General features: G+C 45.9%; 1 protein-coding gene across 3 annotated transcripts in view; it reads right to left on the reverse strand.

Annotated features, from left to right (window-relative positions):
* GLIS1 (GLIS family zinc finger 1) overlaps nucleotides 1–27,777 on the reverse strand; it is a 210,791-nt gene that overhangs the window by 84,776 nt on the left and 98,238 nt on the right. For all 3 annotated transcript variants that reach the window (XM_054572456.1, XM_054572450.1, XM_054572443.1), the window contains exon 2: nucleotides 151–328. In XM_054572456.1, the coding sequence (XP_054428431.1) occupies nucleotides 151–328 (178 nt within the window). The remainder of the gene's footprint in view (nucleotides 1–150; nucleotides 329–27,777) is intronic.

Genomic DNA, 27,777 nt, shown 5'->3' on the forward strand with positions numbered 1-27,777 from the left:
TGGGCTCTGGCTGGTCTCTGGCAATTCTGTGCCTCAGTTTCCCTGTGTATCCCACAAGCCAGGTAAACTAGGTGAGGTCTGGCGCCCTTGACCCTTGGTTTCTAGGGAGTGTCCACAGGGGGCAGCTGATGGTGTGAATGGAGCACATACCTGCTGGGGTGGGGAAAATGGAGCAGCCTGTCACAGGCTGGGGGGTGGCCCCGGGGTGGTGGGGTTCCTGCTGGGAGAAACAGGCCCTGGCGACAGGTGGGGCCAAGGCCCTCGGCAAGGTCCAGGTCCAGCAGGCTCTTCTCCGAGCCTGGGGTGCAGTGGCCGTAGCTCCCGTTCACTAGGCAGAGAAAGACAGGAAGAGGAAACAAAGTAAGTAGGGACAGCCTGCAGGGGGTGCAAGGAGAGGGCAGTCACTGGGTATAGCATGAAACAGAGCACCCCTGAGCCAACACTAACTGAACCCCTGCTACCTGAGGCACAGGATACCTTGTTTAATTCCCATCATCACCTGCAGGATCAATAGTACCAGACACTACTCGGGGGCAGAAAGCACTTGGGGACTAGAAAGACAAGCTCCTGTCTCTGGGAGGCTTAGAATCTACGATCCTCACATTGACCACCTAAGGCTCATTTGACAAGGCACATGGCCATGTGCTGGAGCTGGTGGTCTAGAGCTGGGCTGTCCAGCAGGTTGGGTGACATTATATGTCAAGGAGCAGGTGCTTACCGAACAGCACCTGTTCTTGTTACCATCAAAGCTCAATCTTTGTTGTTTTCCAAATTGCATTATACCATAGAAATACAGTATACAGTTATCCTCCATGGTTCTTTGATAGCCTATCTGTCTGCCTGGCCCAGCTACTGGGTTTCTAGGAAGACTAACTGAGGCAGCAGATTGAGGGCCCTTGAAAAAGTACATCACATGCAATAAAAATGTTAGGCATGGTTGTTCAATTACTTCTACTCCCTGTGCCTCAGTTTTCTCATCTATAGTGTGAAGAAGGTTGATCTGGAAATTCTACTTCTAATTCTGCCCTGTCACCTGGCCAGCTTATGCAAGGAGGAAAGGACACGGATGTGTTTAGGGGCCCTATGAACCTCAGTGTGAGCCTCTACTGCCCCCAAACCAAGCCTGTGAGTGGAACAAGTCCCTCCCTGGGGCTGACCCTCCCCGAGGCTGAACCTCAGCTCCCTGGTGTAAGATGGAGGGAGCCACGCCAGTTCTCCAGAGATGCTGTGAGGTTTTGAGCACTGAGGGGCAGAGCCCTTAGCACGGTGCTGGCACCTAGTAGGAGCACCAGGAGTAGAAATTGTTCTTATTGTCAAATAGCACTTTGAAAAGCACATATTACTCTAGAGAGGTAATAAAATATTATTAATAGGCCTGTGTATTGAGAAAAGAACTGCCACCAGAACATCCCTAATGTAAGGATGAGGAGCGCCACAGAGCTCTGTTCTCTGAGCAGTGTGCACAGCCCCGTGCACAGCCCCGGGCACAGCCGCCACCGTCTCAGTGGAGCCTCCCCACTGGACTCTGAGGGAGGTGTGGGTATTATGATCCCCATTGTACAGAAGAGAATGTAGAGGCTCGGGAAGTTAAATGATTTGATCACACAGCTAGTAAGAGTCTGGGCTGGATCTCTGGCTCAGGCCTGCCAGGTCCAAACCCCACACTGTAATCACTATGTAATAAAAAGTGGCCTCTTAGCCAAAACTCCAACCTCACCCTAATTCTAGCCCACCCCCAAAGCCAGGCACCCTGAGCTAATTCGTCATGTGTCGACAGCTCTGGACAGGCATCAGGCAGGCACCTGCCGAGCACTTTACAGTTTGCAGATGAGAATGCAACGCTCCCAAGGTCCCAGGGCAGGGAAGGGGCTGAGACGAGTTTCCAGGTTCCCAGGCACAGGCAAGCCTACTTGAGAGGGCTCCGGTGAACATTTGCTCAGAAGCTGCCCTCTGTGTCACCTTCCCAGGCAGAGCCTGGGCCCGTGTCCTGCTGTGAGGAACACTCACCCCCTCTGGCTTTGGCTGCAGCTCGGCCAGCCCTTCACAAGCTTATTGTTTAATAACTTGGTTGTTTTTTAATTAAAAAGAAATCCCTGGTAACAAATGTGAATGGCCTGAGCTAATGAGAGCAGGCTGCTGCTCATTTAACTCTGTTTCTGCTTGGCGGTCTTTGCCTTTTCCACATTGTTTCTGCGTGTGATTTTATTATCCCATTGAGGCAAGCTGTGGGACTGGGCCTCAGAAAACTGTGGATAATTTTATGACCATTAATAACATTTGGAGCAGAGAGAGCTTAATCATCACACAGGACTGTTCGGCAGGGTCTTTCTTCCACAGCCTTTGGGTTGGGGAGGCAGTTTTGAGCTTCCCTCAAGGACCCACCAGGTCCACTGGGGACCTTGGAGTCACCCCCCTTCACTTAGGAGGATGTGTGGAACAATGGATGGTGGGTCCCTGGAAAGGTGCTAGGGAGCCCAGCATTTCTCAAGCCCTTACTCATCTGGCACTTCCTAGGCAGCAGGCACGTTCAGTACTTTCCAGTGTCCATCCCTGTGAGACAGGCTCAGTACAGCCATTTTCTAGACTACAAAAGTGGAGGTTTAGAGAGATTAGAGGCCTTTGACTGGGCCCAGGTGTTTAGGTTTGACTTGTGGACCCACCCAGATCTCTCATACTTCAAAGCCCAAGTTCAGTCCTGCTGCCTCGCACCCAGCTGATGAACCACCGCGGGCCCCCAAACAAGCATCTCCACCTGTGACTCCAATGAAGACCATGTTGGGGGGCCTTTGGGGAAGTCCAAGTACCACCACTACAATGACTCCTAAACACTGCCAGGTGGTAGGATCACTCCATCCATAAACGAGCACACAAAGGCTCAGGGGATGGTTCATGCAAAGTCACACAGGCAGTCAGGGGTCAAGTTGAGATGTGGGGAGAGACAGTCGTTATTCTAATAATTCAGGCCTGTTGGCTTCTTCTCTTCTGGATACATTAAGAGGTTTTCCTATAATAAACAAGCAAGCCAGCTCTGAGAGGGAATAAGGAAGGAGCCCCTTTGGGTCACAGTCTGGCACTGCTCACGGCTCCAGGCCCATTCTAACGTTGTCTTGTGTAAACTTTACAGATCATGGATGAAAGCACAGGCCTCCCCACCGTGTGGGGACATATGCACCAGAGCTGGCAAGCAGCTGCCCAAGATCATGTGCCAATTGCTGGCATAGTCAGGGCCCCAACGCAGGTATCCCAGGGCCTATGCCAGACCTCACCCTGGACCACCTGCTTTCTCAAAAGCTGAAAATTAAACCAAAGACTGTAATATGTTTCCCAGTGGTGCTGCCACTACTGGGAAGATGTGGGTACTGTCACTGCTGCCCGCCCTAAGCCCAAGTCAGCCAGGAGACCTCTCACTGCTCTCCTGTCTATTGGCGTCTTGCCTCTCTGTAGCCATGTGCAGCACAGGACCCGCCCCTGCTCACTCTCCATCTCCAGGGAGCAAGGATGGAGTCTTTCTCAAGAGGAGCAGGGGAATGAGAGGGGCAGAACAGCCCTGCTGGCCTGCGGCAGGTGGGGATACCCTGAGAAAAGGCTGCACCCAGTAGCCATGTCTCCCACTCTGCCACAGGGGACCAGACCCTGGAGCTGGCTTTTCCCATGTAAATAAAGATTTGGGAAAGGATTGGAGGGCAACGGGGTCCTGTGTTCATTTTTACAAGTTGGTGAGAAAACATAGCACATCAGGGCTGGGACAGACTGACCATCTATTTCACTAATAGATGAAGAAATTGAGGCTCAGAGAGGGAAAGGACCTCGTGGTCACATAGCAAATCCATAACAGAGAGTGGGCTTGTACCTTTGGGGCTAGGTTAGGGTTTGGCTTAGTTTCCTCTTCAAGTCTCAGTTTTCTTATCTGTAAAATGGTGCTAACGCATACTTCACAAGGTCCTAGTAATAATGAACAAATTATGAACACAATGCATTTGGCACAGTGCCTGGCTCACAGTAAGCACTTGAAAAGTAATGGTGATAATAATGACAATTGACTCTTCCATTTATCCTTGAGCTTGGGATGGGGCCAGGATGCAGGGCCCTGTACACGAAGCATTCTATCCCCAGGAAGGTCAGGTCTAGATGACCGTGAGACCAAACTCAAAAGGACAAGCCCCCAAAGCTCAGGGGTCACCAAATTCAGGACCTGGCAGTCTGAATGAGGTCACAGCCAGCAAATCTGAAGCAAATGTCTCCAGTTATACACCACAGAGCTTTGCAAATTACCGTAATGACTTGGCTATAAAGCGGTACCACATATAAGGTGACTCCCCACAGGAATTTTAATGTAGGCTGAGCCCGGCCAAGTTTGCATGAGGGGGACAATGATGCATTCAGCATCTCAGGCCCAGATGCTGCCTCCTTGCAGTCCCAGGAGCAGCCAGCGGCCAGGTCTAGGACAGCCTACATGGCTGCTCCTCATTCACAGACAAGCAGAGCAGACTTTTAGTGCCCATCAGGCACCAAACTGGTGACAGGGTACTGTAGAGTCTACAAAACATTGTACAGCCATCACCTATAAGCTTCACTACAACACTCAGGACTAGGGTTGAGCAGAATTGTGCGGGGCTGAGCAGACCTGAGTGAGGGGCAGAAGGGCAAACGATTTGCTCAAATCACTCAGCAAATGTAGGGCTCAGACTCACACTGGATCTCCTGACTCAGCCAGCTTGTCAGGAAACTTTTCCTGTAAAGGGCAAGACAGTAAATATTATAGGCTTTGCAGGCCATACAAGCCACTGTCATGACTCTTCACCTCAGACCATAAAAAGCAGCCATAGATAATATATAAACAAATGAGTGGGGCTGTGTTCCAATAAAACTTTATTTAGAAAAACAGCTTACTGGCTCTTGGACCGTAATTTGCCAACCCCTGAGCTAGTGCAACAGTTAGAGACAGGGCTTTGCAGTTAGATTTTCCCGCATCTGTAAAATGGGGAGAATTTTATGGGGTGGAGTTGACAGTGTGAAAACCACTGTCAAATACTGAATGCAGCGCTGGCCCCTGGTGGACATTCAATAAATGGAAGTGCTTGAACCTGTCTCGGGGGCCCCCCACAGCCTGAGCTCATTTCTCCACCTGGGCGTTACCTCATACTCCCACGATGCTTTGCTGCTGTGCTGCACATGTCCTCACCCATCCAGTCAGGGTGGCCTGACACCTTCCAAACCCTCTGAGCCCTCAGAGCTCAACAGAAGTGCATCCCGTTTTGGAAAGTTCCCTGGTCTCCCCTGCCCTTCCTGAGCTCCCCCATCTCAGCTCTCAGCAGTCTGTGTGAATAGCTGTTGTGTGAATATCTTCTTTCCACACACCCAGCATATGCCAAATACTCCACACATTTGAGCTCTAAATCTCCACGACATCACCATGAAGTCGGGACTCTAGCGCTCTGTGCTGGCGCATGGATACCTTTAAGCAATTAAATTCCTGCCTCCCCCATGAATCTGTGAAGTCAGTCCTTCAGGACAAGGGTCTTGGGACCCCAGAGCTGCTGAATGTCAGAGCATCCAGAGACATGATTTTGTCCAATTTACTTCACATACAAAACACAGGGGCCCAGATGGAGAAGAGACTTGTACTAGTGGCACAGCAAGCAGATTCTCAGGACACCTGGTCCCTACTGGGGATACTCCCCTCACTCCTAGCACATGGTTAGACCCAGAGGAGGTGCTTGGAGACACTGGGAAAGCAGGTGGTTGAAAGGACTGTTCAAAGTTCACTTTCATGCCTACTATATGCCAGATGCTGCCACTTAGGAAAACAGACCAAGCTTTTGTCACACACATACCTAGGCTGAAGCCTTGGCTCCACCATTACCTTTCTGGCTATCTGACCCTAAAGGACGGTCACCCTTCTGAGCCTTAGTTTCTTCATCTGTAAAATGAGAATAAATAACCCAGCTCCAGGGTGTGGCTATGAGGATTAAATGCAGAGGTGTGGTGACTGGCAGAGTCAGCACTTTAGTAAAGATCGCTCCTTTTACCTTCTTGACAGGCTAGGGAGACAGGATCATAGACTCCCTGGGGTAATCTGTGCCTCCAGGAAGACCTGCTTTCCCAGGCAGAGAGCCCCAGGGCCTATAGAAAGCAGTCTCAGGCTAATTCGTCTTGAGCCTGAGCCCAGGCTCTGCAGGCTCAGTGCAGGGCAGGGCCTCGGCCCTCTCTGAGCCACCTCAGCTTTTATGGGAGTGCCAGGCAGGGCAGGAGGGGCACTAGAGATCCCAGAGAGCAGGAGACACAGGGCTCCACTTCAGGCCCAGGGCATGAGCAGCTCTCTAAGGATACGCAGCAGTGGCTGAGCCCAGGCTGCATCCATACTCCAAGCCCCTTCTGCCTCACTGTGCTGCCTTATCGTCCTCTCTCTCCCCTCTCCACCAAACCCAAAGTCCTGGTGACTACAGCCTGGGGGTTCACAGTCACTGGGTGGGGGTGGGCTGTAAGCTTGGCAGGGCCTTTGGAGCTACAGAACCTGATGCCCAAGGCCTCATGCCAGGTTTATGGCCACCTGTCGTCTCTTATCTCCTATCACAAAAACTCCATAAATTCCCCTTTAAAGCTAAGCTAGATTTACAGGGATTCAGGCCAGTAAAACCTAAGCAGGCTCACCTCAGGATGGCGCTGCAAAGAAATCTGAACAAGGGAGCCCTCTACTCTGTCCCAGTTCAGGGCCAGAGAGTAAGCAGCCCAGGGCTGGTTTCACATGTAGGTGCTGGCATCTACATATATAAACACATACATCCACCAAGTTTTTCTCAGACTCTTGTATCGCCACCAAATTGGCACATGTTTGTAAGATGAAAAAAAAAAATGAGAAAATATACCTAGGCAACTATTAGAAAATAAATGATACCTATAAGGTCAACAACCAGACACAGCCACAGCATGCATGATAACACATAAACCTCTGTGGTATTTCCATATGCATTTCTATGTATTTTTGATGCCCTCCCCCGCAACAAAAACCAAGGAAGATATACTTATTTTCTCATACTCTACTTTTTTTTTTTTTAAATGTAATATATCATGAACACCAAAGTTCATAGAGCGCCTGCTACATGAGAGGCCCAGTATTAGGCTCTTTCCATGCCAGTATTGCTAATGACATTTTCTAGAAGGAAAGTGACTTGTCCAAGGTCATGAAGCTGGTAAATGGTGCAAGCCCACCTCTCTGGGACTTAGAGGGTCATGCTGGCCCAGACATTTTTCCACATCATTAAGGGATTCAGAGTCAATGCAGCTGATTGCTTCCCTGGTGTATTGGTCAGCTTGGGCTGCCATCACAAGATACCATAGACTAGGTGGCTTAAACAACATATTTATTTTCTCACATTTGTGGAGGCTAGAAGTCTAAAGTGAAGGTACCTGCTGCTTGAGTTTCTGGTGAGAGCTCTCTCTCTAGCTTGTAGGTGGCCACCTTCTTACCATGTCCCTCATACAGCCTTCCCTCATACATGCATGCAGATAGGGCAAGAGCTAGAGTGCAGTGTGCTCTGTTATCTCTTTTTATAAGGACACTGATCCTATTGGAGGATCAGGGCTCCACCCTTAACCCCATTTAACCTTAGTTATTTCCTTATAGGTCCTATCTCCAAATAAATCCACACTGAAAGTTAAGGCTTCAACATATGAATGTGGCGGGCAGGGTGGAGCACAAACCACAAAAATCTAGTCCGTAACACCTGGTATTCATTCCCTTCCTTCCCCCACAGTAGGGTCCTATATTTCCATATCTACCTATGGGACTTGAGAAGAAGAGACAGCATCTCACACCAGGTAAGGATGAAGATTCTGGGGTTCAACCAACTAGATTTAAATTCTGATTTTGCCATCTACTAGCTGTGACCTTGTCTAAGTCACATGACTCAGGGTCTCTGTAGCACAGTTTATTGAAATGGATTCATATACCATGTATAAAGTACCTTGAACAGTATATATCAGGCACATAGTAATAAGCACTACATAAATGTTGGCTCTCATGGTTGTTCTTATTCATCCTACTCCAGTGGGCTTCAGAAGCCTGAACTGATCAGCATGTCCTCATCTCCCCAGCCACAGTGCCACAGTGACTGGCTCCAAGACAGGCATGCAACACAAGTTAAGTTTAATTAGATAGAAGCCTGGAACTTTTGTTTGATGACTGAGGTTAAGAACAGCCTTTCCTTCTCTATTTGTGAATGAGCAAGTATGTTGCCCAGGTAGCTAGTCAAAGCCACCTTGGGAGTCGGTTGGTTGGAGGGCAATGTCAATAAACCAAGGCATCTCACTCAGGACAGCAGAGAAACTAAGTCAAAGCACTGGTTGCACCAAGAACCTCTTGTGTGAATAGCAAAATTCCTGTAGTGTATTAAGCTTGTCTCAAACATATTTTCTGCCACTCACATCCTTATTAATACAATATAAAGCATCTGTATTAATATAATATTCTTCCATAAAGTAAACTAAAAACAAAGATCGTCAGAGTAGACAGAAATTGAGTCCATTTATACCATTTACCTTTAATGTAACTAACTTATATTTGTGTTGAAATCAACAACCTTACTATCTGCTTTTTATTTGTCCCACCTGTTCTATATGTTTTTCCTCTCCTTTCCTGCCTTCTTTCAGATTAATCAAATATTTATTATTCTATTTTCTCCCTCTATTAGCTTGCTAAATACATTCTTTTTATTAGTAGTAGTTATCCTAGCAATTATTGAATCTGTCCTTGACTTAATACGACAGTCTAATATGGAATAATAGACTTACTACTTCCTGAAAAGTGCAAGAATTTCAGGATTCTTTAACTTTGTATTCTCTCTCTCTCTTTCCTCTTCCCCCTGGATTATTGTTGCATATTTTAATTCTATATATATTTTTAAACTTCACCACATATTATCAATGTTTTGTAGAGCCAATATTTATTTAAATATTTCCCTTCCTTCTGCTTCCATACAGAGTCATCTTCCTTCTTCATGAAGATTTTTTTAAAACCTGTCAGTCTACTGGCAAGGAATTCTTCTCAACTTTTGTTTGACTATAGTATTCTTTCACCTTTATTTCTGAAGGATATATTCACTGGGTATAGAAGTCTAGGTTGGCAGTAACATTCTTTCAGTATATTATAGATTTCTTTCACTGTCTTCTGGATTTCATCATTGTTATTGGAAAGTTATCTGCAAGTCTTTTGAAGATACTGTATCACTCTCTCACTCCTGACCGTTTTTAAGATTTTCTCATTGAGTTTAGTTTGCAGTAGATTGACTATGACTATGCTGTGCCTAAGAGTGATTTTCTTTGTATTTATTCTGCCTGAGATTCATAGGGCTTCTTAAATAAGTGACTTGATGTCTTCTGTCAGTTTGAGGAAATTATTGGCCATTATCACTTTAGACATTACATCTGCCCATTATCTTTCCTCTATCTTTCTTGAACAACAATGTATGTTAGACCCTTTCACCATGTCCTATATATCTCCTATGCTCTTTTCTTAATGTTTCATCCTTTTTAAATTTTTATGCTTCAGTCTAGACACTGTCTATTAACCTATTTTCCTATTCATTAATCTTCCCTTCAGTAAGCTATTAAGAGGAAGGGTACCCAGGGGTCACCACTGCCCTAAAGGAGACAGACACATTCACATGAGATAAGGCAGCTGACAGGAGGGATGCTGTATCTAGTGTGTCACAGGACCCAGGGCTCCCTCTCCTCAGGCTGGGTCTGAGACAGCCTCTACCCTTTTTCCCCTCCTACTGCATCTTCCTGCACCTCTCCCCCTTCCCCAGCTCCTTCTCTGGAAAGACTGCTCCCACACCAGGTGCAAGTGACTATTAGTGTGCCTCCAGGGGGGACCAAAATTCTAGGTTGAATCAGGAAGTGAACAACACAAACAGGGGCCCAAAGGCTGGCAAAAGAAAGGACTGCCAGCCTTTGGGTCCCTGCTTGTGTTGTTCACTTAAAACAATTAAGTATTTAGTTGACTTAATTATCTCCCAGGGATGAAATAGGGGTGGCCTCATAAAGAAACTCTGATAGCCCTTAAAATTCTCAGATTTTACATTTCATCATACTGAGCCATAATGATTCCAAAATTTAAGATTAGAAATATCCATACATCTGGGATTCTAAAATCTCATGATTCTCTCATTCTGAAATGGTGCAATTTTTATAAAGCTAAGCATTTACATTACTATGGTTCTAAGATTCTTTGATGTCATGGATTAGACATAAAAAGATTCTCTGATTCTGAGGTTGTAAAATCCCAGACTTCTCTGATCAAAGGCCCATCACTTCCTAGGGCGCCCTGAGCCCCTCAGGAGCCCCTGCCTGGCCCAGATTATCAGGGAACAATAGTGATGGTCACCAAAAACCCTTTGTTTCTGTTCAAGCCCAAAACAGCCGGGAGAGTAATGGGATGACAAGAAATCCAGAGGAAATGGCTGTTGAAATCTATAAAAACTTCTCAAAGACAAACATTTCCATCTGTGTTTTTTCAGTAAATACAGAACCATAAATGTTTATGTCAGGCATATATTTATTATTTCATGTTTGACCCCCCTTTTTTTTAACATCCTCCACTTAAATCAAGCTAATTAGTTAACTCCTATTCATGTCTACGTTGTTCACCCCACCCCCACCTCCCAGCTGTAAAATATATCTAAAGTAAGAAGTAAGACATAAGGGCAAGGAGGGGACGGCACAGCTCCAGACAGCTGGGCAGAGAGAGGGACATGAGATGCCAGCATCTTAAAATCCCCTCCCTCCATCTTAGGTCTCTCTGGGAAGGATCAGTTGTTCTGACTGAGAAAATACCACCATTCTTTGAAAAAATGCCTCGACTTTCAGAAAAGGGTACCATCAGAAATACAACGCAGAGCAGGAAACAGGAACAGTTCTTTGTCCCTCAAGAGACTCAGAATTTCTAGACACTGTGAAAAGATGATTCGTTCCACAGTATAGACAGAAAGGCAAAGCCTATAGAGAAGTCGTAGAAGTTGTTTTGGCTTCTGAAAAAATCCCCCTTCCCTGGGCCTCAGATCTAAAAACACTTAGTTCCCAGGGCCCCTCCTCCAGGAAGCCCTCCCTGACCAACCCTGTCCCAAAGAGCTTTTTGTTGTCTTTCTCTGCCCTCCCTGAGGACCTATAGCCAGTGCTCCAGTCTGTACCCTCACCTATGGGGCACAAGAGGCATAATATAACAGGGATTCTCCAGGGTCAGGGTTCTATCCCGGGTGACATACCGAAAATCACCAGGGGAGGGGGATTCTCGTGGTCATAATTACACAGAGCTACTCATTTAGTGGGGAGGAGCCAGAAATGGACAACTCATGGCCAAGGGTGGGTCAGCCCTACACTAACTTTTGAATATCTTGCCAGATATTCAAAATAACTATAAACAAACAACATGGTCATCTAAGCCTGAATACAGCTCCATTTTACACATAAACACAAAGTACTTTTTTCATGATTTAAACATACACTGAATTTTCCAGGAATGGAACTACCATGTAAATTGAGGAGAGACTGCACTATGTTTTATTTGGAACTTAAACAGGAGGTATTCACCATTTCAGAAAATCACATCACCTTTGGTCACTCTACTTGTGACGTTTGTGTGTCTGTAGCTGTCAAGTTCGTGGATGCTGTGTCCTCTGGCACAGTCATGCCTGTGTGCTTATATGGGGAATAAACATTACCTATGAGTTATTTCTCTTGCATTTCTTCTTCTTAATACAATGAAACATTACATAGAATTTTTAAGAATTTTGGTGCAGGCAGGTTACATTATCTATCATTTTATTTCAGGAGAGTAAAGGAGGCCCTGTTAGGGAAAGGAAGCGCTATGAGAACCAATGATGGAGGCCAACTCCTCACTTTTCAGATGGGAAAATCGAGGTGTCCTCCAAAGTCATACAGCAGGGTGATATGGGAGAGCCAGGATTTGGCCAAGTGCATCTGACTCGACAGCACTGAGACACTCAAATGGCAGGCCTGTGTCTTTCTTTCTTTCTTATTCCTTCCTTCCTTCCTTCCTTCCTTCCTTCCTTCCTTCCTTCCTTCCTTCCTTCCTTCCTTCCTTCCTTCCTTCCTTCTTTCCTCCTTTATTTCATTTAAAAAAATGTTTAGGTTATAGTCAGTATTCAATTGTCCAGCACAGTTGTTAGACATTTATATAACTTATGAGTGATTCCCCCCATAAGTCTAGTATCCATGTGGGCTGGCCCATGTCTTGATGTCTTTGAATCCCAGGGTCTGTTTCTGGATTCAGCAACACAAAGAGAATTCTGAACCCAGAAGGACCAATGAGAAGGCAGACACACGATCCCTGGGTGGGCTCCCCAGGGCCTACTATGTGCTGAGGGCAGGCCTAAGAGGGGATCTCAGGCAGGTGCAGTTTCCTGGCATTGGCTGATCAGCAGAGACTTGGGGCTGAGACCTTGAGATGGAGCTCATCTCCCTGCTCTCTTCCTCCCCCACCCACACCTTCTCCTTCTCCTACCGTGCTCCTTGTCTCAGCTTCTTCCTTGCCTTCAGCCCCCATTTCCCCCCTAAACAGCTCTCAGTCTACCCTTCCTCCCCATCCCCCCATCTTTGCCTCAGTTCAAACCACCAACAAACCTGAACAACAGCTTTTTCTCCTCCCTGAATGTGACCATCCATTCCATCACTACCAGGGCGGTCTTTCCAAAGCACAAAAATCTTACCCATCTACCCCTGCTCCTCACCCCCATGTCTCCCACTACCCATGAGATACCCTCTGAATGCCTCAACCAGGCAAACAAGACCCTGCACCCTCTGTTTGTTCCCACTGTCCAGTCCCTCTCCTGCTGGTTTCCAACATTCCCTACCCTGCAGCTGTGCCCAACTGCCCACAGATCCACCCTATTCTTCCCCTCTACCCCATGTCCTTGCTGTTGCCCCAACTAAGCATGTCCTCACTTTTTCCTCTGAGCAACCCCAGCCTTCAGAGCTCCACTTGCACTGTGTAGTGTGGCTCACGTGTAAGTGTATCAAATACCAGTTCGAAGAACAAATGCAGAAAAGAATACATTGGGTGAGAGTTGAGCAAGGCCTTGAATGACACTTGAACCTCTTCTGCTAGGAAAGATAGACCTAGAAAGACAGAAGCCTTTTCTCTAAGATGCAGCCCCAGGGTGGGTCTGCCAGGCCGCAGACCCCACCCCAGCAATTTCAGTTTTATTGGCCAAAACCCCCCAACTTCCCTGGAGAGATGGGGGATGGGAACATAATGAATATTTCCACAAACATGTTTGAAGGAATACAAAGCAGCACCTAGCAATATTTTCATTCTAAACAGGAGCCTCTGGAAGGTGGAGGGATTGCAGACTTAACCCAGCCCAGCCTGGGCACTGCTCTGGGCTGCACCCATCCAAGCAGGACCATACTGCCCTGACTTCTGAGGCCGCATGGGAGGGTTTCTAGATAATATGGCTGATGGAGCACCCCATTCAGGGACACTTACGGCTGGGCAGCTACAGAGGAGAAAGCCTGGCCACAGGTCACATTTCACCTCCATGGGGAGGGAGTGTGGTTCTCACCAAAATAAACAAATCGATACTCATGCACTTTGGTCCAGTAGCCCCTACGTTCAGTGCCAACCCCCTTTCTCATACTTCTGTATGAGAGTCCCAGGAAAAGGCCCCCAGGCAGGGAAGCAGAGCCCAGCGTTCTAGGCTTCTCTGAAGACTCACTACACATCTTGGTTAGCCTCCAGCCCTTAGGACTCAGTTTCTCCTGCTGTACAACAAGAGAAATGGACTGCAGGTGTGGTTAAATGTTCTCTTCTCTTCTAGCCCCAGAGAGTCATCATGAATCCCCTGTCAAAAAGCCCCATGATCCAGAGGAGGGCTAGATATTGGACAGGATCTAGTCCTCGCTCTCCGTAGGCCCCAATATTCGAGGTGCCTGACTACTAGACAGGCCTGCTACTTCCCACAGGAACCCACTCAACGCTTTCTCTAGAACAGCTGAAGACAGACTTATCAACCCACCCTACACCCCCACGCTCGTACTGTGTGCCTGGTGTGGGCTCTGGGACACAGATGAGCCTGGCACCAGTGCCATCCTCAAACGCCCATAAACAGAAAAGGATGCCAGATCAATCAGTGCCAGGTTTGAAATTTCCCCTCCCCCTAGGGCAAGGGAGAATTCCTCCCTTCCCTTATCCTTCTTCCAGCGCAGTCACTGTCTCCGTGGAGCCTTCCCTGATCCTGCCACCCTCTCCTCTTGTGGCTGATCACTCCCATGCAGACTGGAATCCCTCCTCTGTAGCCCTTACCATGTGATGTAAGTGTTGTGTCTGTACCTTGGAAGGAAGGGCACTGCGCTGTATGTTTCATCTAAGCCTCTCAACAGTCTTACTAGATAGATCAAGTAGCCCATTTTACAAATGAGGCCTGAAAAGGTGAAGTGACTTCTCCTGAATAGTACACATAGGAAGAAGCAGACCTGGCATTCAGTCCCAGGGCGGTCATTCCAGACTGTGGTCCTTGGCTGGAGTTAAAGTGACCATCCCATGCCCTGCCCATGGGGCTGACCAAAGGTTCCTAGGAGAACATGCTTTCTGAGGAGCATCCCTCAGTCATTCTATTGTAAGATGTCAGGGCTAACATGGCCCTAAAAGATAACATAATCTCAGCCTCCTATTTTACAGAAAAGGGAGACTGAGGCCTACAGGGAGCAAGAGGCTTGTTCAAGGTCACACGGCCAATAGCTAAGTCAGGACCAGACCCAGGTGTCCAGGTTCCCCAGTAGGCATTCACTCCACAGTGCCTTGCTGACGTCTCTTAAAAGCAGTACCCTCTCTGTAACACTCTCCTTGGCATCCTGAAAAAAATGGGACATTTATAGGGACAACTTGGTTTATGAAAGTTTCTCAAAGTTTCTCCCATCAGCTCTGCAAGGCAGAGGTCATTGTTAACACTGCTGGAGAGATGAAGAAACAGCCTGGGAGGTGATAGGGCCATGCCAGGACTCAAGCCAGGTCTGCCTGGGGTAAAGACCAGGCTCTCTCAAGGATGGGCTGCCAAACTTCATGACACTTCACATGTACATAGATGATTTACCCCATCAGTTTTCACCAAGGCCTGAGGGCAGCCCTGACCCATGCTTCTGATGCCAGACCAGTGCCCAGCAGCTTTTCCTCAGACCAACCCTGACGTCACAGTGTACTGCCTTAATGGATGCATCTGGTTAGAGACTAGGGTGATTAGAAAATGGGCCAGAGGGCCGCCTGGGCTCAGGGTGTGATTTCCCCGAAGTCTGCCTGCGTTCTTCTCACTGCCAGGTTTTGCCGGGTGAGCTGTGGCAGCTCACTGCCAAGCACGGGGACCCTGTCAGCGGTCTGGCCATGAATGAGTCCAGTGTTTGGGACCAGTCAACAAGATGGATGTTGTTTCGTTTCGGCTCCGCGCACCGTAAACATTCTGTGGCAGACGCAGCTCCAGGTGGCTCGCTGGCTCGCACTCGGCAGCTGGGCCGGCTTGCAAAGGCCCATTAACAGGGACATAAACATGGAGAGCTGGGGGATGGAAGGCAGGGAAGCCACTGGGGTCTGTCCCACTTTTGGGGACAAGAGCACAAAGGAAGAAATCCAGGAGCCAGGCTGGAAGCGGAAGAAGAAGGAACAAGGCCCTACCTGGTTCCAGTCCTAGCTCTTACACGGATCCCGTGTGACCCTTGACAAATCTCATGCCTAGCCCAGGCCTCAGTTTCCTCATCTGGAGAAACAGGAAAGGGCTTCACTGTCAAGCTGCAATGAATGAGCCAATGGCATCAGCAGTTGCCTGAGTACAAGGACTATATCTGATCCATTTAGGCCCAGCAGTTAATAGCACAGACTTCAGAGAGAGACACCTACCTGGTCTGGAATCTGAACTTTACCATATACCCTTTACTCTTGGCCAGGTAGCCTAACCTCTCTGAGCCTCCCTTCCCTTTCCATTGCATTTATTGCATTTATTGCACAGGGTTGTTGTGAAGGTCAAATGAGATAATGCCCAAAGGTGTTTTTCTCAGTACCCAGCACACAGTCAATAAAAGTCACGCTCCTTCTGATAGTATTTGTACTAACCCGAAAACTCGCACAGCCTCCCGGAAGAGCAGGCTCTCAGGATGAAGCGGGTGTCCAAGGCTGGGCAATGGCCAGGTCTTCTGGGATTCTCCCTTCCTGGGCTAAGATGATCTTTGAGTTCAGGACCAATAACTCGCCCTGCCAGCGCCCATGTGTGCCTCAGCCTGGCCCCAGACATCAAGCCCCAGGCCCATGTGGGAGGCAGTCCAACTTGACAAACATCAAGTTTCCAAGAGCCAGTTGGCTAAAAATCAATGTGTCAAATGACCAATTCATCAAAAGCCAATTAGCCACAGATTACCTCGCCAAATGGCTACATTCCCAAATTAGCCAAACAGTTACCCAAAACTTGTTTATTTGAACCATTTATAAAGATGACAACAATTTGTGTTGCAGGAGATTGTTCTAGTTTTAGTGAATTTGGGGGAAAAGGTCTTTGCAGATGTAACAAAGTTATGGATTTTGAAATGAGATCTTCCTGGATTATCCTGATGGGCCCTAAATCCAATGAGAAGTGTCTTTAGGAGAGATACACAGACAGAGAGGAGGAGACATGACCATAGAGGCAGAGAATAGAGCAATGCGGCCCCAACTCACAGAATGCCAACCACCACTAGAAACTGGAAGAGGCTAAGCATGGGTTCTTCCCTCAAGTCTCCAAAGCCCGCACCTTGATACCAGACTTCTAGAACCGTGAGAGAATAACTGTCTGTTGTTTTTAAGCCACCAAGTTTGTGGTCATTTATAACAGCAGCTTCAGGAAAGTGGTATATATTTTTAAATGGTTATTTTATGCCCTTTTCCGTTTTGCCAACTCTTACCTTTTTTTTAAGGACTCTTTTGCTAATTTCTCAAGAAACTTATTAACTTAAGCTTGTTTATTTCTAGCAATTAACACACAACTGTGATATGGCTGCTTAGCTTCTTCTTAGTTTATATATTACTTTACCCTTCATTTTGGACTTTTTATGGTTTATAGCCAACTTTTTTTATTCTTTTTTTTACGATTTCATATTTATGGTTAAAGTATGTAAAATTTTATATCTATTCTTTTTCTAATAAAGTATAGTTGACATACAATATTATATTAGTTTCAGGTGTACAACATTAGTGGTTCAACATTTATATACCTTATGATGTGATCACCATGGAAAATCTAGTATCCATCTGTCATTGTATGAAGTTATTATGATAGTATTGCTTATATTTCCTGTGCTGTATATTAGATCCCCATGACTTATTTATTTTATAACTGGAGATTTGTACCTTTCTTTAAAAAAATTAATAAAATGTAGCATATATAGAAAGGATAATCCATCATGACCAAGTGAGGTTTACCCTCAGAATTCAAAATTCTAGATCTGTCAATATAATTCACTAAATCAAAAGAATAAAGGAGAGGAGCCATATGATCAGCTCAACAGATACAAAAAAAAGCAATCCTATTCATGACAAAAATTCTCAACATACTAGGAATAAAAAATAATTTTTTCAATACACTAAAGCACATTAATGGTAAACTATAGTTAATATCATGCTTAATGGTGAAAACTGAATGCTTCGCCCTAAAATTGGAAACAAAGTAAGGATGTCCATACTCATCACTCTATTCAGTGTTATATTAGAGGTCCTTGCTAGTATACTTAAGCAAAGAAAGAAAAAGACATGAAAATAGGAATAAGAAGTATAACTCTTTATTCTCAGATGACATGATTATTTACATGAAAAGTCCTAAGCAATCTCCAAATACGAAAACATGAAGAAAATAAATTAATTTAGCAATGTGGCAGGACATAATAAAGTCAACATAAAAATCAATTGTACTTCTATATATCAGAGGAAATTATGAGAAATGGAACTCAAAGAACAATATCACATGCAATAATACAATAAAACATAAAACACTTAGGAATAAAGTTAACAAAAGTTATTTAAGACTTTTACAATGAAAACTACTAAACACTGCTGAGAAAAGTCAATAAGGCCTAAAGGAATGGGGAAGGATGCTATGTTCATGGATGGATGATATAATACTTTTAAGCTGTTATTTCTATCCAAATTGATCTATAAATTTAATGCCTACCCAACCAAGGTTCCAGCAGGCTTCTTGGTAAAACTTGACAGGTTGACTTTAAAATAGACATGAAAATATTAAGTACTTAAAATAAGCAAAACAATATTGAAAATCAAGTTGAAGGACTCACACTATCACAATTTTCTATAAAATTACAGTAACACAGACCGTGTGGTGTTGGCCTAAGAATAGGCATTATAGATCAATGGGACAAATACAAAGTCTACAAAGAAACCCATACTAATATGGTCAATTCTTTTTTTACAAAGATGCAAAGACAAAACAATGAAGGAAAGAAGTCTTTTCAACAAGTGTTGCTATAACACTACTTAACTGTATGGAAAAGATGAACCTTGACCTGTATCTCACACCACTCACAAAAATCAATTCACAAAGCATCGTCAATCTAAACTTAAAGCCAAAACCATAAAATTTCTCAAAGAGAACACATATTAGGACAGGTAAAGTTTTCTTAGATACAACACAAAAAAGCAGGAAACAAAAGAAAAAGTTGTTAAAATTGAATTGATTCACAATTTAAAATCTTTGTTCTTTGAAAAACACCATTTAGAAAATGAAAAGGCAAGGCAGAACATGAGAAAATATTCCTCATATGTATATCTAACAGGACTTGTATCCGGAAACCATAAGGAACACTCAAAACTCAATAATACAAAGATAAACCACCCCATTGAAAAATGGGCAAAGGACATGAATAGATACTTCTCAAAAGAAAATAGGTACACACCATTAAGCGCATGAGAACATGCAGAAATGCTCTATATCTTTAGTCATCAGGAAGACAATAGCAACACTAGTTTTCGAGGTGTGAGTAACTGAACACCTACTTAAGGGCTGATAATTGCTGCTGTCACAGAAGCCTTCCTGCTGGCCTGTTCTGAGGGGAAAGAAAACAAAGCACAAGTCCTGCTTCCGGCAGCTCCAGGTCTCGATGACACACCTGTTGCACTGGGCCTCCTTTTCTTGTTTCTGAGCAGGAAGAAGTCAGAAAAAAAACTCCTAGAGCGGGTGACACATGAGCTCAATCCTGAAAGTCTATTTGCCAGGAAGTCAGGGCAAAAAGGGAAGGGGAAAGTCAAGGAACAATTAGCAAGGACTCATGGACAAAACCAAAGGGGAAGGATTGAGGGAGGGAGGGTGGGGAGGGGGCAAGGGAAAGTGGTAGGGGGAAGGCAGAGACAAATGTATTTGGGAAAAAAAAAAGAACATCAAAAGTACGAGGACCAGCACCCAGCCAGAGACATACATGCAACGGCAGGATGTATTTGGAAGCTTGGAGTATTTCAGACCTGCGACCAGGAATCCCAGAAAGATGGGCAGAAGGTAGGGCAGGTGAGGCCTGGTGGGTCACATTAATAATCCTGGGCTTCTTCCTCTGTCATGATATAGTCATAGATGCTCTCACTCAGCCCAAGTCTAAACCAAATCCCAACATGCAAACCATATTCATTCATTCATTCAGTCAGTCAGTCAGTCAGTCAGTCAGTCACTCTTCATTTACTCAAGTATTCATTCAACATTTACTGCACACCTATTATAAACATTATTGTCTCCCCAGCCTAAAGAGCATCCCCCATTCCTAGGCTGTCACTTTCTCTGGGATATACAGCCACCATAGAGTGAGCTCTTTCATGTTCCAGGAGCTAGGCCTGAAGTTACATAAGCAAAATCCTATTTAAACTTCGTGTTTTCAGCATTTTGCAGATGAAGAAATGAGAGGCTCAGAGAAGAAACTGATTCAAGCTTAGGCCTATCTGACTCCTGACCCCCCATTCAGATCTACTCATCCATCTGTGCAGAAACAGTGCCTAAGTTCAGGATGTGGGCCAGGCCCTGTGACCCACACAGGGCACAGGTTGGGAACACAGGTGATCACAATGCTGCCCTTGAGGAGCTCATCACACCTGCCTGCTTGTAACTGTCTCTCCCATTACAAGTGGAGCCACCTTCCCTTATAGCAGTTTAGGCAGGCCCCCAGGTGCCCAGCCTGAGTGGCCTTGGATTTGGTCTCACTGATTCCCTTTTCTAGGGCTCATGACAATAGATTCTCTGTCCTTTTGCCTCCTGGTAGAACCACCAGGCCCAGAGTGAGGCCGCTCTCGGGAATGGCCCTTGCCAAGGTCCAGCCCCTCCCCTTAAAACCTACACCTTTCTTTGGCATAACCAGACCCCAGCCAAATATTAAAGTTCCCATTGTGCAGCTCATGGGGTAATTAACCCAGTTAGAGACAAGTCAAATAAACAAAGAGAAGATACAACCATAACTTCCCCAGGAGGCAGCCTCCAGACACCCCTCTCTGGAACTGCCAAGTCTATCCTCAATAGTCTGGTGACCACAGGCTCTGCACAGTGCCACTTCACCCCAGGGACACCCATCTCTGCTCCAAACACTCCTCAGTGGCCCCCATCCCCCAGGCCTGATGGCCCCCACCTACATCCAGGGGATCCCCGAGCTGGCCGAGCTAAGGGCTCTGCCTCCTTCTCAGCCCTACATTGCTCTGTCTCTACCACACCCACTGTTATGGACTGAATGTTTGTTTCCCCCCAAAATTCATATGTTGAAACTTTACACCCAATGTGATGGTGTTCAAAGGTGGGGACTTTGATGAGGAAGGAGGTCATCAGGGTGGAGCCCTCATAAATGGGATTAGTGCCCTTGTAAGAGTCATGAGAACTCGCATCTCTCTGCTCTGCCTAATGCAAGAACGCAGTGAGAGGGTGGCTAGTCCACAAACCAGGAAGCAGGTCCTCACCAGACACTGAGTCTGCACATACCTTGACCTTCGGGGTTTCCAGCCATCATAACTGTGGAAATAAATGTGTGCGGTATTTTTGTTTATAGCAGCCTGAGCAGGCTAAGACCCCTGCCTCGTCCTCAAACACTCCTCAGAAGCTTTGCATCTTCTTGTCTCTGGCCCCTCTTCTCCCAGGTCTACACAGCTCCTTGTCACTGTTCAGGTCTGGGTGTGAACGCTACCTCACCTGGGAGGCCTTCCCTGATACTCTGGGAATCTCACCACCAAGCCATCCTGTTTGACCACCTTCATATCGCTCAGCATTATTTAAAAACATCTTGTTTGTTTGTTTGTTCACATCTTTATTTTCTGCTCTCTAATACGGGCGTGGTATTGGTCTGTTTTGACTACAACCCAGATCTGAAAACATTGCCTGGTCGTAATAGGAATTCAACAAACATTTATCCCATACATGAATCCTCAAAGCCACACTTAAATGACACGTTCTCAGTGAGACCTTCGTGGACACCCTTGCTCGGCGTCCTCAGAGGTGCAGACCTCACCATCCCCTCCTTCATCTCTCTCTCCCCCTGGTGCCTGAGGGCAAGGCTGTGGCTGATTGACCTCCACAACAGGGTCCTAACACAGGCACTGGCCTGCCACAGGGGCTGAGTACATTTACACTGAATAAATAAATGAATGCAATTCAGCTTTCCCACCTGCATTAAATGTGGAAGGGCTTCGCAAACTGTAGACTGAGATGTGCTCTCTCATGCTCACTTGCTCTCTCTCTCTCTCTCTCTCTCTCTTTCTCTCTCTCCAGAGCCTGTCACAGGGCCTTACCACAAGTGTGCTGAACTGAATTCCCACAACCACAGCCACACGTTGGAACTGTGCAGCCACAGTTGGCGTGAGTCTTGAACTGCTCATTCATTACCTGAGCAGACCAGGAGGCAGAGGTTAAAAAAACCACAGAGCTGAGTGCCCCCAGTCCTGGGGAGGGGGAGGTGCGGAGAGCTGCCGGAACATGTGAGCAGCAGATGGCCAGCCCTGCGATCGGGAGGGTTCTATTTCAGTGACAATTCATTTTCAGTAATTATCCCTCTCTCCTTTAAAGTCACCTAAGGCAGCTCTCGTGGGCACAGCGGACCTCTTCCCTGGGCGAACTTTCAAGTTATTTGCACTTTTGGAGATGCGTAGAATTAAAAGCAGATGTGCCAAATTGAGCCTCCTGCTTGCTGCTCCATCTCTGACTTTTTTCCCTGCCGGCCCACTGTAAATGTTTTTAAAATGGGACCCCGGTACTAGACATGTCAAACAGCTGAATTCAAGGTAGAGGAGGCTGCCAGCAAGGAAGACGGATGAAATTTAAAATCCCTTTCGACAGATTAACTAGAGACACTTTGAAGCCATAAATCATGCAGACAGTCTAGAAGAAGCTAATAATGGATTTCAGTTTTGTTCGTATTTATTATCTCGAAGAGATAGCAGAATGCAGGGCCACTGCGCCTGGCTGGGAAATCCGCTGGGGACTTCCTAAGGCTGATTATCAGCCAGAGAGGAGCTAGGACAGGACAGGAGGAGGGACATAAGAAGTAGCATCAATTATGTTCCTGCTGTGTGTCAGGTACCGAGCTTGGCATAATTTGTTTTGTTTAAGCCACAATGCCAACCATGTGTAGAAGACAACGCTGTCCCCATTTTAAGGACGAGAACTCTAAGGTGCTATCATAAAACTTGTTCTGGGCCATATAGTTCCCAGACTCTAACGCTCTTCTCGTTCCACCAAGAAATGTACAAAAAGAGACAGCCCAACATGAGAGCCCAGAGGGCGTGAAAGAGACAGTGAGGCAGACAGTGAGCTCGCGCGCTCCCACACGTACCTGTACACTTCTCCACCACAGGCACACCTCTGTCTGGGGTGCCTTCAGTGGTCATTTTCTGAGCTCATGCCCATGCCAGAACTTGGCCTGGGTCTCTGCCCTCGAGACATGTCCTGAATTACAGCATGTTTGTGTCATTTATCCACAAACTTACTTGCCTCAAATAACTATGACCTTATCCATCCCCATATCCTCCCATAGCTACACAGAAAATGCTCAGTGCTGTCAAGCAAATTCTCTGTTGTCCCAGTACCCCAAACACCAGCATCACATCTACCAAGGGCAGGGGAATGGCCAGGGGAGGAAGCTAATACTTGCAGAGTACCTCGCCAATTCACTCACCTCACATGTTTTGAGTGCCTACTCTGTCCCAGCACCATGGAGAGAACCGTGAACCAGACATACTGTCCACATGGAGCTTACACCCAAGTACCAGGTGCTTTATAAAATACTAATTTAACCTTATCAACCCTAAGGAGAGGAAAAGCTACTGCCACCTACCAGACAAGGAACCTGAGGTCCAGAAGGTAAAGCAACTAGGCCATGATCAAGTGAGACGTACACCCAGGCCACCCACTGCGAAGCCGCTCCTCTGCCACAGGCCCTCCCTGCACCTTCGCACCGCTGCCCCGCTTACCAACTCGACAGGTCTAAGTGCACCTACTGTGTGCCAAGCACCAAGCATCCAGTGATACAAAATGCAGGATGGGGATAGGATGGATTTAATGACCAAAGGCTCAATTACAAGAGAAGAAAATAACCTAAGAGGCCAGAAGGGGGGACCATCAGGGAAGGCTCCAAAGCACAGGACAGAGTCCTGTTTGTAATTCTCAACGATTCTTTGTCCACACAGTGGGCCCCGAACTCTCTAACACATCAGAATCATGTGGGGAATTTTTGAAAAATATATGTGGGCCCCACCCTAGATATGTATCAATCAGAATCTCAAGAGATATGGGCTGGGAAGCTGCACTTTTATGAGCGCTCAAGAGTAGCCTGCTGAGGCCTGCCTGGTGCCAGCCCTACATATTGTTTGTCCACCCCCCAAACTTCAAGAGAAAGTCTTACCTCTTTGGTCTGGCAGTGGCACATTCAATGCCCTTCACAGCCTGGCTCTAAACCACCGCCTCGCTGGTCTCTGGCTGCATGCATGTGTATGCACACACACACCATAGGGTCAAATAGTCTGGGCCTAACAGCTATTTACTATTGGCCCAATATGCCTGAATGTGCAACCCCACCCTCACCCTATGCTTTATGCTGTTCCCTCTCCTGAAATACCTTTCTACCAACTTCAAGCTGGTGAACTCATTCCTACTTATCCTTCAGGGCCCAGCTCAGATGTTTCTTCCCTGAAGCCCTCCCAGCTCTCCTCTGAACTTCACAGCCCCAGGAGTAAGCCCCCACTGAGCCCCAGCTGTCCCCATCACTGGATGATGGTTGGCTCTTCAGGGTCTCTCTAGTCTTCCCTCTAGCCTGACGTTCTGGCTCAGAATGGTACCCTGGAAGCAAATGAGGCATGCGATGGTCTTGGGGAGAACAGATCGTGACCCAAAGGTAAAGAGGGGAAGGGGTGGCCTCACTGGGTTCCTTGTTCCACTCTCCCACCATGTTGCAGCCACACTGGCCTCAGCACACTCCGGGAGCTTGCTTCTCCTGCCGAGCCTCTGCTCTAGCGGTTTCCTCTGCCGATGTGCTTTGCCCCAGGCAGTCCATCAGGATGGCTGCTTCTGGTCATTCAGATCCCACTTCCTGTGAGAGGCCTCCCCTGACCTCCCCCAGACCCCCTCACTCACCATTCCCTCATCTGCTTCATTTTTCTTCTCAACACATACCATTACCTACACGGTATTCTGTTTGCTCATAGCCTGTCTGCACCACTTGAACATAAGCTCGGTATGGGACTCAACAGATAATTGCTAAATCAAATGAACTTGATCATTCCTGCCTTGAGAAACACACACACAGGCCTTGAGAAAGCCATCTTAGATGATTCAATACCTGAGCCTTAAGTTTTCCTTTCTGAGATACACACACGGGTAGGCAAAAGTAGGTTTACAGTTATGAGTACACAGGACAGTTAAAGCTATTGCAATAATCACAACCTGCATATCTTTTTCCATATGAACAGCTGTAAACCTACTTTTGCCAACCCCTTTTTTGCCGACTATACATATTCATTTTTGGTGAATTTTAGAGGAAAAAAGAAACCTCCAAAAAAATTTTTAAATCCCCTAATTCTATCTCCCAGATTGCTTAGATTTTGTTATTTTGTTTTTTTAATTTATAAATCATGTTTATTCTGTTACAGTTGTCTCAATTTTTCCCCCTTTGCCCTCCTCCACCCATCCCACCCCACCCCCCACTCCCACAGTCAATTCTTACTCTGTTGTCCATGCCCATGGGTCATTCTTACATGTTCTTTGTCTAGTCCCTTCCCTTTCTTTCCACCCTTGTCCTCTTTCCCCATCCCCTCTGGTGACTTTCAGTCTGCTCCATGTTTCCATGCGTGTGGTTTATTTTGTTCATTAGTTTATTTTGTTGAATAGAGTCCACTTATAGGTGAGATTATATGGTATTTGTCTTTCATCAGCTGGTTTATTTCAGTTAGCTTAATATTCTCCAGTGCAGATTGCCTAGATTTTGATATGTTCATTTCTTCATTATACCTATGTGTATGATTATGCCTGTGTATATATGCATACACACATATACATATACATATATTTAGCATCATACTACATATCGATGTTTGTTTAGTGTTTGTTACACTCAATATCAAATCACAAGCACTTTTCCCTTGTCACTAAGAATTCTTCAAAACCCCCCTTTTGAATGGCTGCATAGTATTCTGTCATAGGATTGCACCATAATTTATTTAGCTATTCCCTATTGTTAGACATTTAGGTTGTTTCCCATTTTTTGCTATTATAAATAACGCTGTGGTGAGCACCCTTGAACATAAATCACTGTCTGCAACTCCAAATGTTTCCTCAGGATAACTTCCAAGAAGAGGAATTCCTGGGTCAAAGGGATTGAATATTTTCCAGGCTCATGGAACACATGGTCAGACTGCCCTCCAGAAAGACCGTCCCAATTTACACTCCCCCCAGTGACTGGAGAGAGGGCCAACTTTACTGCACATTGCAGCAACAGGCAATAGGCTTTCCTTCATCTTTGTAGATTCGTGAGACTGAACCGTTACTTCATTTTTATTTGCATTTTATTACTATTAGGGAAGGGCACATATTTGAAAATATTTTTGGCTATCTGTGTGTTTTTTGTCAACTGCCTATTCCTGTCCTTTCTCCATTTTTCTTATCATTGTGGGGTTGCTTTTTTAATATATTAAAGATACCAGTCTTGCTCTCTGTAGCAAACATTTTTCTCAGTTTGTTTATTGCCCTTTATTGATGTTTATAAATTTTTATGTGTAAAAGTGCTCTAAAATTTCACGTAGATGTATCTAACAGTCTTCAGCTGAGATCACTTCCATGGGCTTTATGTAAAGCTAGTCCTTTTCCAACCAGACGTAAGATAAATATTTCCCTATAATGCCTTCTAATTTTTTTGTGTGGCTTCATTTTTCACTCTTAACTCCTTAATCCATCTGGAATGTATTTTGCAGGATAATGTAGGTGAGGATTTAACTTTATTTTTCCCCCAATAGTTAACCAATTGTCCCCATCTGTGTTATTTTTTTCAAGACCCTTACGGCAGGGTTTCTACCATCTCCCTTAGTAGCACCATGGTGTAATAATAATCACAAGTATCACATGTATGTACTTATACTTTATAAAACATTATTCATTCATCATTCATTCATCACATTTTGGTTGAGCGCCTGCTATGCACTAGGGATTATTCTAACTGCAAGGAATACAGCAGTGAGTGGAACAGATAATAATCTCTGCTCTTGTGGAGCACCCCTTCTAATGAGGGTTGTAAAATAAATAAGTAAATTATACAGAATGTTAATGATAAAGAAAAAACAAAACACGAAGCGGAATAGGAAGTGTTTGTGGGAAGGAAGTACTTCTACATAGGATGTTCAGAGGAACATCTTCACTGAGAAATGTCACTTGGATAAAGACCTGGAGCAGGTGAGGGAATGAACCATGTAGATGTCTGGGCTTTGGGGGAGGACATTCCAGCCAGAGGGAACAGCCAGTTCTAAGGCCCTGAGGTGGCAGGAGAACTAACATGCTATAGGATCTGCAAGACGCCAGGGTGGCCCTGGCAGGGTGGCTCCGTTGGTTGGAGTGTTGTCCCCTACACCAAAAAGTTGTAGGTTTGATCCTTGGTCAGTGCACATACCTAGGTTGTGGGTTTGATCCCCAGTCAGGGAATGTACAAGAGGCAACCGAACAATGTTTCTCTCTCACATCGCTCTCTCCCCCTCTCTCTCCCTCTCTCTCTCTCCCAAATCAATAATAAAATATATTCTCAGGTAAGGATTTAAAAAAAAGAAGAAGAAGAAGAAGCTGGTGTGGCTGGAGTGGAGTGAGCCTGAGTGCACGAACAAAGAGCTAAGACCAGAGAATAAGGGGGGGTGTGGGTGTGGGTTTCATGCAGGGCCTCACAGGCCTTTGTACAGGTCTTACTTTACCTCCACATCTGGATGGGATGAGGAGCTCTGGTGAGTTTTAAGCAGAAGAGCAACATTATTTATGTTTTAACACAGGGTTTGTCTGACCCCAGCACTACTGACATTTTTGGGAATGGATAATTCTTTGTTCTGGGGCCTGTCTTGTGTATTGCAGGATGTTTAGTAGCAGTATTTCATGTGTACACACGCACAGCGTGGTAATAATTAAGAATGTCTACAGACATTGTCAAATGTCCTCTGAAGAGGGGCACAATGGCCCCCAGTTGAGAACCACTGCTTCAACAGGACCGCTCTAGTCACTGGGCTGTTGGGGGCAAAGGCAGAGACAGAGAAACCAGCTA

This window comes from Pteronotus mesoamericanus, unplaced genomic scaffold (genome assembly GCF_021234165.1).
Source record: "Pteronotus mesoamericanus isolate MK-2021 breed Mesoamerican mustached bat unplaced genomic scaffold, CSHL_Meso_final contig_105, whole genome shotgun sequence".
Lineage (NCBI taxonomy): Eukaryota > Metazoa > Chordata > Mammalia > Chiroptera > Mormoopidae > Pteronotus > Pteronotus mesoamericanus.